Source organism: Silurus aristotelis (genome assembly GCF_946808225.1).
Source record: "Silurus aristotelis genome assembly, chromosome: 8".
NCBI classification, from domain to species: Eukaryota; Metazoa; Chordata; class Actinopteri; order Siluriformes; family Siluridae; genus Silurus; species Silurus aristotelis.
The window spans coordinates 21,804,661-21,818,415 of record NC_139581.1 but is presented as its reverse complement, the minus strand read 5'-3'; the positions used below and the strand labels follow the sequence as shown (position 1 = coordinate 21,818,415).

At 35.2% G+C, this 13,755-nt stretch overlaps 1 protein-coding gene across 1 annotated transcript; it reads left to right on the top strand.

The window, feature by feature from the left end:
• The first annotated feature begins 2,112 nt into the window (after window positions 1–2,112).
• pou2af2 (POU class 2 homeobox associating factor 2) lies at window positions 2,113–13,697 on the top strand. Its single transcript, XM_083547705.1, has 5 exons — window positions 2,113–2,257; window positions 3,789–3,889; window positions 11,352–11,388; window positions 12,039–12,340; window positions 12,734–13,697. The coding sequence occupies exons 1-5, from the start codon at window positions 2,248–2,250 to the stop codon at window positions 13,085–13,087; spliced, it is 804 nt and encodes a 267-aa protein (XP_083403831.1). The 5' UTR covers window positions 2,113–2,247; the 3' UTR covers window positions 13,088–13,697.
• Window positions 13,698–13,755: the final 58 nt, after the last annotated feature.

The window sequence follows — 13,755 nt, the reverse complement described above, 5'->3', positions numbered from 1 at the left end:
ACAGTGGAGTGGAATGTGTACTGGCTGTTCCCTTTTGATAACAAGACATGCAAGACAAGGGGAGGAGATACTGTAATCCATCATTTGTCTTTTTGCGAGCTGTGTTCAAACTCCTAAGAGACCAGACTAGCTATTTTTCTTGCGATCCCTTCATGTCTGAATGTCTAAGACCACTGTTTTACTCTTTATTAGGTTCAATGTATTATACAAATCAACAGAGATGGCAAACTACATTCTTCACTCAAGTAGAAGTACAGATACTCATGTTTTAATAAACTGAAGTACTGCCTACACTTTTTCACCCAAGGCTAAATAAAAAGGTTTGGGCTCTGACATGTATTTAAGTTAAAAGTAGCCATTACTACTGCCTGTTTTAGAGTCATTCTGGTAACTGGACCTTTTATCATATTAATATTGACATTTTGTTATCTAATGAATGTACCCCGGCTTAACAACCACCATGTACTGTAGAACACAAGCAGAGAAAAGATGATGTTTGAAAATGTAAGAAATAGAAAGTAAATATATTTGTGTAAAAAATGTAATGAGTGAAAGTAAAAAGTTGTCCGAAAAACAAAGTAGAGTAAAGTAGTAAAGTAGAAGTAAAGTACTGACACCAGAAAAGTCTACTTAAGTACAGTAACAAAATATTTGTACGTCATTACTTCCCATCTTTAAATCACTAAATACTTTCAAATACTATTTATTGTTAATGCTGTATTTTCAAATACGTTCCTTTTAATTTTTCATATTTAAAACTTCCTACTTCATTTTTGTTATTATTATTATTATTATTATTATTATTATTATTATTATTATTATTATTATTATTATTATTTTATCAACTGGAAGTTCTTTGGCAAGAATAGCATTAGGTGTTACTCCACAGATCTCCTACAGAGGGCAGCACAGGGCTGTGGAGTATCTATAAGCTCCTATTCTGTTGCTGAAACATCATTATGAAACATCTCTCATTAATGAGAAAAAAAGCCAATAGCCATCACTTCGGCAAGAAGACAGCACATGTTGAATCTGCACTGCGAGGAGGGAAGATGCTAACTGACATTTACCCCGAAGCGACGACATGTTAGAACAGGAAAAACCTTTCTTTCTTTTTTTATCTCAACTTAACTTTTTGACTCACGACATATTAGCAATTTCAGTTCAGATTTATGAATAATACAAGACAGGTTCCCAAGTGGCCGCCCATTACTTTAGCATAATTTTTAAAGTCATGTAATAGGCCACATTATGTCAAGCTTTAGTGTGCAGTAAACTGGTATACCAACCTAATGAATGAAATTCTATTATAATTGTATAGCACTTTTTGCAATAAACATTGTCCCACAGCAGCTTTACAGAAGTAAAGATTTTATGAATATAAATGTGAAATTTACAAATCAGTCAATTAAAATGATTGAATATTCAGTTGCACTGTACATGCAATATCATTTACTTAAATAAAAAAATCGAATATTTTGGAGCTTAAGACACATCCTGTTATATGCATACTGTTCATTTCTATACAATCTGCTAGCATTTGTCTTATAAGTAATTAGATTTTTACTCAGACCTTTTTTCGATAAAAAAAACAACAACAATCTAAACGGATACACAGGCAAAATCTGTTTGTTTTCTATTTTTTTTATTTTATTTTTATTTATGCAAAGTAGCCTTTATATTCAACCTATAATGTAGTTAAATCCTACAAAAATCCTCAAAACAGACATTAAAACAGATTAACATATAACAACTCATATATTTTATGAAGTCGCATTTTGCTTTGGGAATAGTTTTGTATTTATAATATCAAATGTTTGGGTTTGATTACCACTAGTTCAGTTCTCAGATATTAATGTTCAGATTTTCTGTACATTATACTCAATCATTACAATTCTAAAATCAAATACGAGATACCAAACAAATGGCAAAAGGGAGAGAATGGAGTTTGCCAGTGATGTTGCCTTGCTTTCAGTGTCCTCTGTACTTTAATCTAGAACATAGATGCAAATATTGGAAAAACGTCCTGCCATTTATTTGCATTTAAACAAACTGGTGATGGTCATTTCAAAGGCTGCCTACTCATTCAGCTTTGATGGAAAAGTAGCATTTAGGCTTAGTTAAGATCCAGTGTCTATGGTACCATGATCAAATTCTGTTCGCATTTCGAAGCAAACACTGGCATTTTGCTGGAATAGAGACTAAGCCTTTTATTTTCTCTCAACGCAAACTAACCCGATCTTCAACATGGAATCTGGTAAGCTGAATATCCTACAGTAACTCTTAGTGGTTTAAACTATATTTTAGTTTGGGAGGTCTAGATATGTTGATAAGATAAGTTGGGATGCAGTCTATAGCATAGGTTACAGTGATTTTCTCAATTAATCCATGTGCAGTACTGAAACTATATTTCTTACATCGTTTTGTTCTTAGAATTGCACTCTACTCTTTATTATTTCACAATATCAGACTGCGATTTTGAAGACTCGAAAGTTAACAAAAGTTCATCTCAAGCTTGGAAAACAGCACTTATCATAATTGACAACTTAACTTTAATCAGTTAGTCACTTTGAGGCAGATGAGGCAATGAAACTAATCATAGCCTCTGCATTTCATTCATAAATCTGTGGTCTTTTACATAATACTACTATGGTTTTTGCATGCAATTTCCTATCTCAGAGCTTTTTAAATTGCAAATACGGCAACAGGAATATGTGCTGCCCAGGAATGTTAATCCAACTGGTTATTAATGCAAACCTATCTGCCTTTTACTTTTAAATGTTCCTCAGGTGTCGCATCCTTTGCATTGCATTGATGAGTCATCTGTGATATTACGCTGTCCTAGATTTAATATGGGCCTGTTTTGCACTGATCAAAACTTGCCCGACCTTTTAACTGTGAGAAAAACCCCCATGTAGGCAGAGGACATTATCAAAATGTCACCTGCGCAATCTTAAGCAAAAGCATGCCTATGCCTATTCATGCATGAATCATGTATAAACTTCATTTTGGTTTCTTAAAACATAGCATACATTAATGGAACACAGCTGTTGGTGTTTATTTTTCAGTTTTGTAAACAGCATGCATGGGTATTCTGAGACAAATCGATATACAGTACAGACCAAAAGTTTGGACACACCTTCTCATTCAAAGAGTTTTCTTTATTTTCATGACTATGAAAATTGTAGATTCACACTGAAGGCATCAAAACTATGAATGAACACATGTGGAATTATATATGGAATTATATACATAACAAAAAAGTGTGAAACAACTGAAAAATGTCATATTGTAGGTTCTTCAAAGTAGCCACCTTTTGCTTTGATTACTGCTTTGCACACTCTTGGCATTCTCTTGATGAGCTTCAAGAGGTAGTCACCTGAAATGGTCTTCCAACAGTCTTGAAGGAGTTCCCCGAGAGATGCTTGGCACTTGTTGGCCCTTTTGCCTTTACTCTGCGGTCCAGCTCACCCCTAAACCATCTCGATTGGGTTCAGGTCTGGTGACTGTGGAGGCCAGGTCATCTGGCGCAGCACCCCATCACTCTCCTTCTTGGTCAAATAGCCCTTGATGCCTTCAGTGTGACTCTACAATTTTCATAGTCATGAAAATAAAGAAAACTCTTTGAATGAGAAGGTGTGTCCAAACTTTTAGTCTGTACTGTATATGTATGCGTAAATATTATTTTAAGGACTAAAATGAACTAAATTGTCTTTGAGGAAATAATTTTTTGTCATTTAATGTTTTTTTTTTGCTGTTCAGTGTTGAGATATCTCTGATTTTTATAGAGTATTCCAAGCGAGTGTATCAGGGTGTCAGAGTCAAGCACACTGTGAAGGACCTTCTGGCTGAAAAGAGATCACACCAAACCAGTGGACCACGTTTTACTGTAAGTTTAACATTTACTGTGCCTGGCCCTGAAGCTAAACTGAAATTCGGTCTACATCGTAGTTCCCATGCACTTTTCTTTTTTTATTGCTTGCAAACAGTCAGTTAAAAACAGTTGGTATGGCTATCTGGTAAAATTATGCATTGCTTTGCACTTTTATTTGCCCATGGGATTATCGTTGTATTTTAATGATTCTCGCATCTTTGGTCCGAGGTACATGCCTTTTTCAATCTGTTTTTTTTTCTCCATCTCGTGTGGTAATGCAAAGCCCATCAGCAAATACCAAAACATAAGCGATAAGTAGCTAAAAGGAACACAGCAATCACATGTGCATTCACAATGAAGGCAGCAACAATAACCAACAATGGAAATGGTCACGAACACCATGCCACAGCAAGTTAAGCTGCCGTTTTGGTCTGTGGTCTGCCTATGCAAAGTCAGAGTCTCGCACACCTGCCCAGTAATATTGTTCTTCCTGCAGACCACAGACAAGTCTGCCATTGTTGTCCCAGACTGGCTAGAATAAGGCTTTTAGACATCTTGCTGCAGCAGCAACGCCAGCCTTTCATGGTTAAGTCCTCGCTATTGTTTCTCGGTGGAGGCGCTTCTGTTTGCATTGCCATCTTCACTTTGGATTCATTCAGGCAGTATCAGAAAAGAAAGCCCACAAACAAGCACACAAAAACCAGGTTACTTTATGGACAGCAGCACACACGGCAGTAAAAGCGTCATGCATAGGCATGAATAAATATCTGTCCACTAAGGTTTTTTTCTTCAAAGTCACAAAAAGTGCTCTGTAAGCACATAGATGTCAGGAGAAAAAATCATTTGTTTGAAAATTGCAAACATTTTCTTAAATAGATAGCAATCCTTGATGCAAAGTATTGTAAATCAACAAGTTTGTGTAGTATTGCAATCGTGTCACTTAACAATTGTATGTAAAATGCTAGACAAATCTGTTTTTATTTTATTCAGTGTTATCGAGATATCTTTGGTAATCAGTTACATTTTTGAATGTTACTTAGTGATTAAAATGCACTCGTTTTTTTAGGTCCTGTAGAAAAAGAGGAACAAAAGTAGCAGGAAATATGTTTAAATATAGGAGTTGTATTGTGGTCATAGACATAAATCTTTTAAGAGTAAATTGAGCAAATACCGGACAACACAAAAGTGGTTGGAGTTTCAGCTGGCTTTTGTAAAGTCTGTGGCCTTTTAACTAAAAAGGGAGAGACAGACTGGCTACAGGTGTAAACAAAGTTTCAGGTCTAAACTTGACACACTGTAAAGGGAGGCCCTTGCCACACTTACTGTACTGAATATCATAGCAACAGTAGAAGAGCTTAACAGCTTGCACGCTTATATTATAATCATGCTGAGCATCAGCAAAAGCTTTTCATAACTACATACTATAAATGAAGCTTTGGGGTATTGGGCCTGGTATTGCTTAATTCTTATTTCACGTATTTCTTCTGTAATGTAATGAGAAGGCTTCTTTATTATGAACCGTTATGATCGTGTGTTTTTTGAAAAATAATGCAATGCTGTAAATACCCTCCAAACATCATATAAAAAAATGTCTTCTACATTCGAATCAGAATCAAGTTTATTGGCCAAGTGTGTTGACAACATAAATAACACTATACTATACATTTAGCTTAGACTATACAAGACAATATGGACTATATGAGACAATACAGACAATATGACACAATACAGAAAATACAGATTCAATAAGAAAAGCAGTAAATAGCACTAAACTGAATAAAATTCTGTCAACAACAACAACAAAACAACACTGTCTTTATTAAGACAACTGTAATTCCATGGACAGTTTGTAAATCTTTATCAATAAATTGACTGGTATTTTTATTCTTGCCACAGTTTATGTTACAAAATGCATACAAATATTTTTGCTTCACACTGGTTGGAAAAGTAATGTTTGGTTTTGAAAAAAAACATACTTTTTCTTCTGACCCATAAACTGCATATGGCAACAAATTAATCCATATGTTAAAATCTACATTTTCCAACTTGAAGAATCAAATAAAATAGTGAAAGGATGTTTTTATATAAATGGACTTGGCCTAAGAATCTTAAACGATATTGTGACCAAGCAACTTTACAAAAATCCGGATATAAATATTCAAGATAGAACTCTTGAGTCCAAACCTCTACTCATCAGGATAACATTTCATATTTCTCTTCTAAAACTCTATACTGTATTTAAATAGCGCAAAGTGTCTGAACAGTAAATTAAATATACACAGCATTATATTTGAGATAAAACACTAAGAGGATCCAAACGTGACCCATCGTCTTCTGAATTACACCAGAGAGTTAAATTCTGCAACAATAAATCATTATAGTATATAACTGTAGATGAAGAAATGCAAACTGTGCTATGTGTTGAAAAGATATCGAGTGTAAGAATTGTGTTTTTGAGCACAGGACAGGCTTTGTGATTACAGCAGCGTTTTTCCCAGCTGTATCCAAATAAGATTTTTCTCTAAACATGAGACTTACTTGAGATTTACACATACATTTGTTTTGGGGAAGTGGAAATCTTCCCCGAAGTATTCCCAGAGTATCCATTTAAGACCAGTTACAGCAACAGAAAGTGAGTCACAATTTCAGAAAACAAACATCGAACAATAAGTGCTACTTTGCTTAAACGAATACATAAATTAATAAATTAATTAATTAATTAACAAATAAATTAAACTGATAGTTGCTTTAGCTCTATTATGTGTTAGCAAAGGCAATTGCCATCCAGTGCTCTGGAAAGAGCATTTGCATTTTACTTTTTATTTTTTTTACTCACCACACTAGCATGTTATCTTGGGTGTTAGCACAAAGTGTATGTGCAATGTGAACTGCAATATGTTGCAGACCACACTGGACTGCACATATACTCAAGCAAATCTATTTTGCATTTATAGTGGGGTTTATAGTTTTTTTAAGCTGATGTTTTGCTGATGTTTTTTCTGTACCTAGGTATTTGTTGAAACTTTAGAAAAGATCTATCTCAGTGTACTAATAGATAGGTGAGGGTTGGAACATTTGTGTACTTGTTTCATACAGTATCTCACAAAAATGAGTGCACCCCTCACACTTCAGCAACCATTTTATTATATATTCTAAAGGGAAAATACTATAGAAAAATTGGATATATTTAAGAGTAGTCAATGTGCAGCTTGTATAGCAGTACAGACAGAAGTGTGTACACCCTGAGTGAACATTCAAAACTGTCTCCAAAGTGCCAATATTTTGTGTGAGCTCCATTGTTTTCTAGCACTGCCTTAATCTTCCTGGGCATGGAATTCACCAGAGCTGCACACTTTCTTACTGGGATCCTCTTCCATTCCTCCATAATGACATCATGGAGCTGCTGGATGTTAGACACATGGTGCTTCTCCACCCTCCGCTTGAGGATGCCACACAGGTGCTCAATAGAGTTTAGGTCTGGAGACATACTTGGCCACTCCATCACCTTCAGCAAGGCAGTTGCCATCTTGGTTGTGTGTTTGGGGTCGTTTTCATGTTGAAAAACTACCGTTCTGCCCAGTTTCTAAAGTAGGGGCCTCATGATCTGCTTCAGAATGTGACAGTAGATTTTGGAATCCATGTTTCCATCAACAAACCCCAGCTCCTCAGTACCACCAGCACTCATGCAGCCCCAGACCATAATGCTACCACCAGCATGCTTGAATGAAGGCAAGGCACAATTTGGTGCTCCTCACCAGGTCTTCACCACACATGCTGGACACCATCTGAGCCAAACAAGTTTATCTTAGTCTCATTAAATCACAGAACAGTTGAATTAATTCATGCACAGCACAAGGACTCTACTCCTTTGATTGACCCTTGCGAGTCTGTATACCTCTGTATATCCCTAGCTTCAGTAACTCAGTTTCAGGGTGTTACTGATCTTCTTACAGCTGGGGCCATTTTTGTATAGAGCAACAATTCAAATTCTCAAATCCTCAGAGAGTCTTTAACATAAAGTGCCATGTTTAAAATCCAGTGGTCAGTATGTGAGAATTGAACTCAAAGCACCCAATTTAAACTGCTCTAATGAAAGAGACACACATTTGTATGGTCCTGTCAAGCAGACAAAAACATGAACGTGATGAATAGGACATGTGGCTACACAGCGTACAGCTGTTATCACTTAGGGTGTACTCACTTTGTTGCCAGTTATTTAGACAATAATGGCTTTCTAGATGACAGGAAATCTGTACTGTTTTACAAGCTGCAAATTGACTACTCTAAAAATATATCCAAGTTTCATTTCTATTATATTGTCTCTTAAGGAGATATACTACAATGATTTCTAAAATGTGAGGGGTGCACTCATTTTTGTGAGATACTGTATATACTGTATATCCGCAGTTAGGGCTGTCAAGGGATTAAAATATTTAAAAACGATTAACTACATGATTGTCATGAGTTAACTCGTGATTAATCGCAACTTATTCACACATTTGTATCTGTTCTAAATGTACTTTAAATGAGTACTTTTTCATTTTTAATACTGTAATTAACATGGGCATGGACAAATGTGGATGCTTTATGCAAATATATTTTTATTATTAGTGAAACCCTACTTAACATAGAGCATGAAGACAGAAAGTTTATTTATTTATATTTGAGTAGAGAAAGGACGTCGTGAATAAATTTGTGTTGCATTGAAGGTTGTAATTTTGCCCCTTTTATATTTATTTATGTATATTTTAAGTGAAAATGTAAAAATGATCAAATAGAAATTCGGGCTGCATTAATTGCGGGTTAATAAAATTTGTGCCATTAAAATGAATTTGTGTTAACCTGTGTGTATATATATATATATCACCAGCCATCTTATGTAGTATTAATAAGTACTTAATAAAGCAACTATAGAAAATAAGAAAATGCAGTGTTCCGGAACCCTAAAAATCTCTTGCACTTTAAATTAAAACCAAAGTCACGACTATGTCAGCATTACGATGCTTCACCACACAAACACATACACATGCACACGCGCGCAAAACAAACCTGTAATATTGATGGCACTTTGAGCTGTAAATACACCCTGCTGGTTTTTGTACCTCTTTTTAACTCAGAATGGCCTCAGGTGTTGACTGAGACAGCATGCACAGGTGCAGGGAAGTTTTAAAAGATTTACCTGGCCTCACTTTTTCAGTTGATGAGCTCTCAGTGGTGAAAACTACATTTTTATTTTCTGTTTGCACCTAAATCCAATTACACTCATAATGGCTCATTTGTCAATATTTTTTTTTTATTGTTATTACTTGAAACGACACTTCTGATGAAAGGTGTGGGTATGACATGCAACGTTTCCAACTCAACGTTAAAACCAACAGCGCATTTTATTTCATGTATATGGTTTGTCTTCTCTTTGCAAAGTGACATTTTTGTATTTTGGGAACAATAATAACTACTCATAGTGCAAGTTGCTGGGTTTTTATCCAGTAATCAGTTCATGATTCGAATAATGTCATTGTGACATGAATGCTCTATTTAATCACACTGTTCTAGACTCCATTTATACTTTGCACTGTCTATTATGTCACTGTGTCTAATAATCCTCAGAAGCAAATGTTCAGTTTTTGTATAAAAGCCCTATTGCCTGTCACTCATGTGAATTGTATGAACTGTATTGTGAAGGTTAAGCCGGATATGTGGGGGAGGGACAACCTCTGATAAGTAAACACTAGGCCGAAAGGTTTTACTCACTTTTTTTTACTCAGTAGGGCCTCATTAAAGTTTTTTGGTGTTTGTGAAAAAAGTTGAGAAGAAAAACTGAATAAATGAAGGCATAGTATTGTTAAAGAACGCTGAACACATGAGAACAACGAGATCAATTGTTCCCTTATATCTTGTTATTAAAGGGTTGATCAATTCTTTCTTTTTAGATTTATGTGTTTGGTTATTTGTCTTTACCTAAGACTAATGTTTTATGGTTTGTTAAGTCATTTCTTCTTAGAATTTGTATATTGCTTGCCATGCAAATTGACAGACATAGTACACACGTATGTACAGTATAAAGGTCAAATTTAGAACCTTTAATGGTGCTTTAGCTCTCCCATTACTGGAAATCTTAATTGTTCTGTGTAGAAACCTATAACAAAATCCTATCAGAATTTAAATTTTTTAATTAATTATTGTATTTTTTTTATTTTTATGAAGAGATGTATAACATAAAACAGGAACACAAAGTGATGCAATGTTTAATTATTACATGCACCATATTTGTATCCAATCTACTCTCTGCTTTCACCTTATTGCTTTTTCCTCAAGCACCTTTTGGGCACAGAAAGCTATAAGCTCTTTGCCCAGCAACCTGTTTTTCATACCCTGCCTCCAGAGATGCACTAAACTAAAGATAGGCAACATGGACTTGAAGTCTTGTGATGGGCAAATGACATTCAAATCCAGGCCTCAAAATTTGTTTGCCCTCCAGCCAGGGTTACGTTGATATCAACCCTTTCATGTTTGTAATATGCAAATAATCGAGAACCTCCATCGCATCAGTATTGTACGCTGTGTGCTGCTTCGTCCACGTTTGACATGCTAAGATGATTTCCATGTGGACTTCATGTGTTTACTTTTATACGAGTTTTTGTTTTGCTTAGTTTGTTCTGCATCACAGGCTGTGCAAAAAAAAAACCTAAAGGAAATAATTAATGAGAGCTGCAAAGCTCTCATTAATCGGTAATGTAAATGTAACTCATTTATAAAAAGCTATAAATTTTTTAACGCATTGAAAGTTGTACTAAGCAATAGCTTAGTTGTTATTGTTATAATTCCTCTGGTTTGTTATTATTATGCTTTTTTATAATTTAACACGAATGGTCTGCGGAGATATACATAAAATAATCATCCCGGCAAACGTTTTCTGATTAATCTTTAATAAAAAAAAAAAACACATGCACATGAACAAAATAAGTTTTTTAAGCCAAACTAAAAGTTAAAGAGGTAGAAGTGCGAATGCAGAAAAAGAGCAACCAATGGACAAGATCAACATGTAAAATAATAATAGGTATCAAAACCACCATTCAAACTCAGCCTTTTTCAGTCGTAGCAGACTGCTCCACCCAATGCACACTAACAACAAATAACAGGGTAAAAAGACAACACTTCTATTATAAACTAAAGGGACCTGAAGGCATTGAAAATTGCACAAAACACATAAAGGGCCACACTTACAATATCCTACACCAAGAGACGAGCCCATGCCTCCAAAATAATTAGCCGATGAGTATTCCTAACTATAAGCTTTCTTTTTACTGTCCCTATTCTTCAATAATTACACACCAGTACCTCTTAAAATTGTAGACATAGTGGTATATTTTAGTCCTACAAGAGGATCAGTGTAATATCTTTTTCAGTCATATACATATTCCATTTACATAAAGCGGTGCATTTGAGATTAAGCTTTCTACTTTATCTGTGTTTTTAGGGGGTGTCTGCTCAGAGCCCACTCGTCCAAATGGCAGGTGAGTAGCATATTTTATGATTAATACAAATTCAAACGTTTTTTTTCTCAAACCTTAAAGTTATTTTAGCATTTTCTTTTTTTATTATTATTTTGATCTAAAAGTCCAACTGTATCTCGCTTAGACTCCCATTGGTTTTATGATAAATGTTTACTGCAAGTAACAACTGTTTTGAACAAGAATTTTTAACATACATTTATTAACTATCTTGACAAACAAATTTTTTTGTAAAATACAGATAACATTAACTTTTCATCTAAACTGGACATTTGGAAATTAGATGGAAGTCGCTTGATATTTAGTTAAACGAATAACGATCATTGAACCCATAGATTTTGGCTAATGTTAAGGTTGTATTATTGAAACAATAACAACAATCACATGGCCCAAACAACTCATACTTAATGGTAACAAAATGTTCACAATGTTGACAAATTCTGAACTGTATCCCTATTAAGCAATCATGTGAAATGTACTGGGATACGGTAGAAGAAGGTAGACTACTCACATCATTTTTACAGTACACTAAGTTGTTGGTCTTACAATGAAATGAGTGTCATTATTATTATTATTATTGTTATTATTATTATTATTATTATTATTATTATTATTATTATTGCTTGACTCATGCTCATTCACATTGTGTTCAGGTTCCCATACGCTGCCTGGATACTATAGCATGAGAAGGCCATTCTTTTCTGATGCTGAGTTTTGCCCTTCGAGCAAACAGTTCTCAACAGACATTTACTCTTCAGCACTGACCGGGAAGTCCTTCTCCTGTGATACTACACCAATGTCTACTTACTCATCCCTACTCGATAGTTATTACCCAGAGTCTTTCAGTGACTACCGCAGTGCTGCTCACTCTGGTGGAGGAAGTTCTATCTTCTCATCCAGTGCTTTGGCCACTCGACTAACCCCATTTCCTGGAGACGCCTCTCACTTTATGCTGGTAAGGCTATTAGTGAGGTAGTAGTAAAATGTAGTAATGAAAAATCTTTATTAAAGTAATGATAAAAAATCACAACAAGCTTAATATATTATTGATATGGCCAAGTCAAGAGTCCATTCATTGCATATTTTGATAGAAATGTCCAGGATTCTTCAGACTCATGATGCTGGTGATATAATCCTAATTTCCAATCCTATTTTCTCATTTATGTACACAATTCCATGTAAAACAACTGTTAGTGTTATTGGGCATTCCTAAAGCAAAGATATGTAATCAGCCTGGTACCACAGGCTAAACTGTCATGTTAATCTCTGATAAGATCATTGGCATTCTCCAATCTGAGGATTAACACACAGGCAGGAATCTGAGTCTTGTTTTTGTTTATGTGTACAGAGGGATTCCTGGGAGCAGGCCGGGATGGAGCCAGCGGAGGGATTGTGTGGGAACGGTTTGGCCCCCACGTCTGTGGAGCCGTCCAGCCCCAGCCAATTCCGCTCGTCCTCCAGGAGCTCCAGCCTGGGCTCATCGCAGTTTTACTCCCTGCACACTCTGGATGATGTGCCATATCACTCTTCTTTCCAGCTTCCTACCAGCTTCCCCACATATAGTGAACATGTAGCCAAACTGCCAGCCCTGTCCATGGAGGACACTGAGAATGCCCCATCTGCCCTGAACGACATGTTGCCATGGGTCAAAGAAGATGCCACTGGAGCTTGGTCACACTGTGAAATTAGGAGAACTTTCTGATGCAGAGCATTTGAATTGCAAACTTGGCAAAAGCTTGTTGAATATAGGAGAAACAAAGGACAGCCCTTTTTAACTTTTTTTTTTTTTTTTTTTTTTTTATAAATAACTAAGTGTGGTGGATCGGCTTCATATAAACATGTTCAAACTTTAACACACATAAATGTACAATTAAATATTATGGCCTATGAGGTTTTTTTCAAGAAATTCAACCTCCTCAGAAAGGGGAAAACATGAAACTCAACCGGATAAGACATCTTACTAAGAATAGCGGCGAGACGCAGGGCATTCCTTTTCAACTTTCTTCTTTTATTTTAATTTAATATAATATTCTATTTATATATTTCACTGATATGTTGCATATCTATTAAAATATCTAAACACTACTGTAATGTATCTTTTTAAGCAAGCAAATAAAAAGTTTAATGAAATACACACCACCTGCTTCGTAAAGTGATGTTGTGTTTATCGTATGGTTTAAATGATTGTATGATTTCAAATGTATAATTTATTTTATATAGTCTACTTTCAAAAGGGGTTCATCAAGGAGTTTTCGGTGATGTCATGTCAGCAATGTCTATGTGATAAATAAACTGTAAGCAGAACATTTTCATTTTTTTCTCTGTTGTATTTTTTGCTTTACATAAACCTTTTCTTGAACTTTTGGTTAT

Bases quoted from the DNA above. Each gene is read 5' to 3' on its own strand.
- pou2af2 (XM_083547705.1), top strand. The intron at 3,890-11,351 runs GTAAGTTTAACA...CTGTGTTTTTAG, and splicing joins CCAGTGGACCACGTTTTACT to GGGGTGTCTGCTCAGAGCCC. The intron at 12,341-12,733 runs GTAAGGCTATTA...TTATGTGTACAG, and splicing joins ACGCCTCTCACTTTATGCTG to AGGGATTCCTGGGAGCAGGC.